Here is a 5,157-nt window from a genome sequence, read left to right on the forward strand (position 1 = left end):
ACGGTCTTTGATTATTTACGACTGGCTCTGCCAGCTTCTAGTCACCTGTGCCCTTCCTGTCCTTTCCCTCCTGCTGCGCCCCTCCAGCTACATAATCCAAATACCTCTACCTCTTTGGCATGTCCAAAGTGTTGGTGGAAAAAACTGATGATGCCTGTCTGTAAGTTTTAAATTCATTGCTGTCCTGCTAATTCACAAACACTGGTATACTCTTTAGCATATAGAAAACCTACCTACGTAGAATTATGACTTTTCTACAATTTTTTTTTAACGTTTATTCATTTTTTTGAGAGACCGAGAGTGAGCGGGGGAGGGGCAGAGAGAGAGAGAGGGAGACACAGAATCCGAAGGAGGCTCCAGGCTCTGAGCTGTCAGCACAGAGCCCGACACGGGGCTCGAACCCACGGACCGTGAGGTCATGACCTGAGCTGAAGTCGGACGCTTAACCCACTGAGCCACTCAGGCGCCCCGAATTATGACTTTTCTGTAGAGTAATTCTTAACAGCCATGTACTCGGCTCCTGAATATTCTTATAAAATTGAGAGCAAAAAAGCTCTTAGTCTAAATTTTCTTGAAAGCTTAAAATTAATAATGTAGAAAATAGGATTGGCGAGTCTTCCCTTTAGCATAAAGGGTTACTTCATGAATAACATCATGGGGTGGTTAGCTTATTCATTGCTGATGACATATATACTTTAAAACTAAAGCTCCCTCCTACTTTGACATTAAATATGCTGGCAGTATCTAGGGTAATTCCTCAGGCCAAAAGCATTCACAGCAATACAGGCTTTGGATCTCATCACTAAAAAAAAATTAAAAAAAAATTATAGAATAACATGAACATTAGTTCTCCCAAATGAAATATTTTAGACAGATATAGATTTACTGAACATAGACACAGAGACAAATAAAAGCTAACCATAATTTAGGCTGCATTCCCCTAATGCAACTGCTTAGCTTATATTAAACTGCTATTTCTTTGTTTCACCTACCATTCCCGGGCGAGCTTCTTATAAGCCTTTTTAATATCAGCCTGACTGGCTGTTCGGCTGACCCCTAGGACTCTGTATGGGTCAAAATCCAACGCAGACAGAATTTGCAGGACCAGAACCAGAACTATCAAGAACTGCCAGGAAATGCTCAATTTTTTCACTTCCATTTCTCTTCCTTTCCAGAGCTGAAATGATTGAAGAGGCAATAAGTTTCGGCGGTAGAAACCTGGACAGTCTCGCTTTAGAGGTAAAGGGCTAAGATAGACAGATGAAAAACAAAACAAACAAAAGCTGTTTGGCAGGAAAGGTGTCGAGCTGTTTGACCATGTCTTTTGAAATCGACAATCTTACTACTGTTTTTGAATATCACAAATAAGAACTATTCTAGGGGAAAAGGTGAGCGGTAAGACTTAACAGCAACTTGCCAGAATCCTTGGATTAGGTTGGCTCTAGAAATGACTGAAAAATCAATGAGATGGAGAAATAAAAGCAAATGTGGGAAAACATTCATAGGAAAATCAAGGCAACTACATCTCAAACACACTAGTTCACTTATGCTGACAATAATACTTTAAATTTAAAAATACGTGGCTTCAGAATACTTCACTGAGTACATGCTAAATAAATTCAAGAGATCAGAAGAATTACCAAGTGCGAAACTGTGAAATGACATAGCTGTGACATTCTTGGGGTTAAATAAGTACCAACAGGGAAGTGAGATACTCTAAAAAAATAAAAAACTTGTTATGACGTTGTGTACCCCAATTCTAGTCTTTATCACCACACCCAGTGAAGCACGAAAACAGAGAGGATGCTCTTTAATTTAACCATCAGCAATATGGTTATTATAAATGGAGACCTAAGAGGAGAAAAACTGGTGAGAAAAAAATTTAGTTTTCCACGTGAAGGGAGATTAATGGCAAAGCCTGTAGACCAGGCATCTTCAAATGTTAAAGATCCATATCTGGTCAGGGTGGTAACTGAACTCACTGTGGGCTGGGAAATAATCCTGGCTGGTTAATGAACAAGGTAGTGCTGTATTGCACGGACATTTACGGTCAACAATTATGAACTCTATGATATCATACAGTGAGTTTTCACGGGTCATATTTATCCTGACTTTACATGAATTACTAACATTTTAAGGTTCAAGTGTCTAAGGTGACACCTTACTTAAGGTGGGCAAATCTGTAACAGTGGTGGATTTTGACAAGTGGAAGTCTAAACACTAGGAGTGATCACAAAATTGACTGACACGATGGCCAACTTTTAGGACTGCATGCATGCTGAGCCAAATCCGAAAACACATTCATTTCTTCCTTGTGGAGTCAACCTATATAACCTATAAAACGTGCACAGAGCGCTAAAACTCGGGAAGAGGAGACAGCTACTGGTTAGGCACACAAGCTCTGGAAACAGACTCACATCGGGATCCGTCCTCTACCACTTTATGACCTTGGGCAAGTTACTGAAACTTGCTAAGCCTCAGTGCCATTCATAAATGGAGGGTGAATAATACCACCTTGAAAAGATCAGCAAGGGAGTTAAACGTATGTAAAGATTTACTGAACACCGGGTCGACAGTCAGAAAGGGGTACTTATTTTTTTCTACCACGCAGGGCAATCGCTGCCTTATTCCACCGTGTCAGTCGCCTCCAGTGAGGGGCCCAAGAGGCGGGGGGGGGGGGGCTGTTAAGTTCTTTGGCTGACAGTCTCGAGCTCGACTGTGCCGGCGTCGGGGCAGGAAATCACCTGCCCAACAGGTAGGCTACCGCCCGCGGGCAGTATCCCCCAGACCAGGCAGCGGCTCCAGGAGGCACGCTCCAGGTCTGAGCTCCCGCCGGAGGTCGCAACCCTCCAGGAGACGACCGCCTCCCCCGCCGCCCACCGAGAGCCCTGGGCCCGGCCCTGTCGGCTCCCGGTTTCCCCCGGGCCCTGGGGAACCGGGAACGAGGAGGAACTGACGGGAAATCCCCGAGCCTGCCCGGCCCCGCCGCGTCCGCGGCTCCGCGCGTCACGCCGGGAAGGAGTTACCGGGAAAGGGCACCGGCCCAACCGGCTGCAGCGTCCGTGCTCCAGTCAGTCCGCCGGGCCAGGAGCCTCCCGTCCGCACCAGCGCTAGCCGGGACCTGGGGAGGGGAGAGGGGCGGGGACGAGTGGAGGGGGTCACGTGACACTTAAAGGCTCGGCGCCCGGAAGTCACGGACTGACCTGGTCGAGGGCTTCTACTGTGCGAAACTGTTTTGACCCTTGCTACCCGCCGTCTGCGCGTGGACCTGGCGCGGTTGCCATAGGAACGCGGCCCGCTCTTTGGCTGGATCCAAAGGGATGATCGTGACCAAAGAGGACAAAACGTGCCTCCTAGCGAGGCGAAGTCGCGATGCATGATGGGATGCCCCCAAGACCTCCCCGATCCAGGGAGGTGTTTCAACACTTACCGGGAGATGGCCCTCGTCTGGCAACAGTTGCCAGGGTGGGGAAGCAATCGCTGGTCCCTGTTCTCTTTAACCCTATTCATAGAATCCTAGAGCGTCAGAGTTGGAAGGGACCTTAGGGACCCTTTCTAGTCCAACTCCTCCATAAACTGATGGGGAGATTGAGGCCCAGAGAGGGGCAGGGACTTGCCCAAGGCCTAGAATCCAGGACCCCTAAACTTATTTACCAAAGCGAGATCTGCCATAGAATGTGCCAGGGACTGCCCTCGGCTCGGGAAACGGATGTGTGTGTGGTGGGGAGGGAGGGGGAGACACAGATGAATGAGGTAAACTTTCATTGAGCCAATGAGATACGTATCCTTGGGGATATAAAGAAAGAGGTTTCTTATCCCCCCACCGCCCTGTTTTTTATTGAATTCTCTTTTCATTTATCACTGACACACTGTATCTTTTCTTTCTTTATATTTTTCATCGTCTGTCTCCTCCCACTGGAATGTAAGCTTCTAAGGGCAGGGCTTTCTGATTTGTTCAACTGTATATTTTCGATGCCTGTGTAGACCTCAGCGCAGGCAGGATCTCAATAAATATTTGTGGAATAAGTGAATAAATGGGGCTGAGGTTTTGATGCTCAGGAGAATGGATTCTAAGGTAGACTTGAGTCAGGTTCAGGTTTAAATCTTGAACGGCCTTGTGCCACTTACTACTCTGTGACCTTGAACAGACACCACTTCCTCCAGCTCCAGCGTCCCCCATCTGTAAAATGGGGGAAAAGAATAGTTTTTGGTATTCCTTTGATAGGACTGTAGTCAAGGATAAGTGAGATAACACAATGTAAAGTGACTGGCACAATGGCTGGGACTTAGCAAATGTTCAGCAAACAGGAGCAATTATTTCTGAAAGGTGGAAGTGAGCTGTACAAACTGGGAGTTCAGAAGAGTAGATTTCTGCCTTTTTTTTTTTTTTTTTTTTTCTTTGTGGGAGGTGCTAGGGTGGGAAGGAAGGAAGAAGGGGATTCAAGACCGTGTAATGTGGGCTTGGTTGGATGAGACAGGCGAGTTTGGAACGGCAAACGACGAGATCTGGGCACCGGGCGGGGGCAGGAGAATTATGGTTTTATTACCGGCGGGAAGGGGGGCTAGAGGACACTGAGGCAGGGAGGGGGTTGAATGGGGCTGGACAGACCATCGCCCCAGGCATGGGTGTCCCTCTTGCCAGCAATATAACCCCCTCCGAGCTTTTTTTTTGAAGTTTAGATTTATTTATTTATTTATTTATTTATTTATTTATTTATTTAAGAGAGAGAGAGAGAGAGAGAGAGAGAGAGCGAGCAGCTAGTGGAGCAGGGGCAGAGAGAGGGAGACAGGGTCGCACGCAGGCTCTGCGCTGACAGCAGAGAGCCCCATGCGGGGCTCCAACCGTGAGATCACGACCTGAGCCAAATTCAGACGCTTAACCACATTTAACCGACTGAACTACCCAGGGGCCGCCCCCGCCCCCTACCCCCGAACCCCCACCCTCCGAGTTTCTGTAAAAGCGGAATGAGGATACCTTTTGGTTAGGGCTGGCTGCCTGGACTAGGGGCGCGCCCTGGGCGCGGTGCCCGTTGCGGGGTGTGTCTTGGGGGGCGGTGCGGGGCGCGGAGGCGGAGTCGCAAGGCGGAAGTGGTGCCGTGGGTGGCCTGGGGCGGGCCCGGGGGGCGAGGGGCGATGCAGGGGCGGAGCGCGTCGCGG

General features: G+C 48.3%; 1 protein-coding gene across 6 annotated transcripts in view; it reads right to left on the reverse strand.

Moving 5' to 3' along the window:
• The window catches only part of DNAJC16 (DnaJ heat shock protein family (Hsp40) member C16), a 46,053-nt gene extending 41,060 nt beyond the window's left edge, over positions 1-4,993 (reverse strand). Inside the window, exons 1-3 of one of the 6 annotated variants that reach the window (XM_047869577.1) lie at positions 4,976-4,993; positions 4,129-4,180; positions 3,027-3,121 (exon numbers count right to left, since the gene is read on the reverse strand). Coding sequence is in view for 5 of the 6 variants with exons in the window: in XM_047869572.1 (XP_047725528.1) it covers positions 993-1,159 (167 nt within the window). In the remaining variant the exon portion in view is untranslated. Of the gene's footprint in view, positions 1-992; positions 1,178-3,026; positions 3,136-3,203; positions 3,237-3,430; positions 3,613-4,128; positions 4,181-4,975 lie in introns of those variants that run through there. The other 5 variants (XM_047869572.1, XM_047869574.1, XM_047869575.1 and 2 more) reach the window with 5 other exon arrangements.
• Positions 4,994-5,157: the final 164 nt, after the last annotated feature.

Source organism: Prionailurus viverrinus, chromosome C1 (assembly GCF_022837055.1).
Source record: "Prionailurus viverrinus isolate Anna chromosome C1, UM_Priviv_1.0, whole genome shotgun sequence".
Taxonomy (NCBI): Eukaryota; Metazoa; Chordata; class Mammalia; order Carnivora; family Felidae; genus Prionailurus; species Prionailurus viverrinus.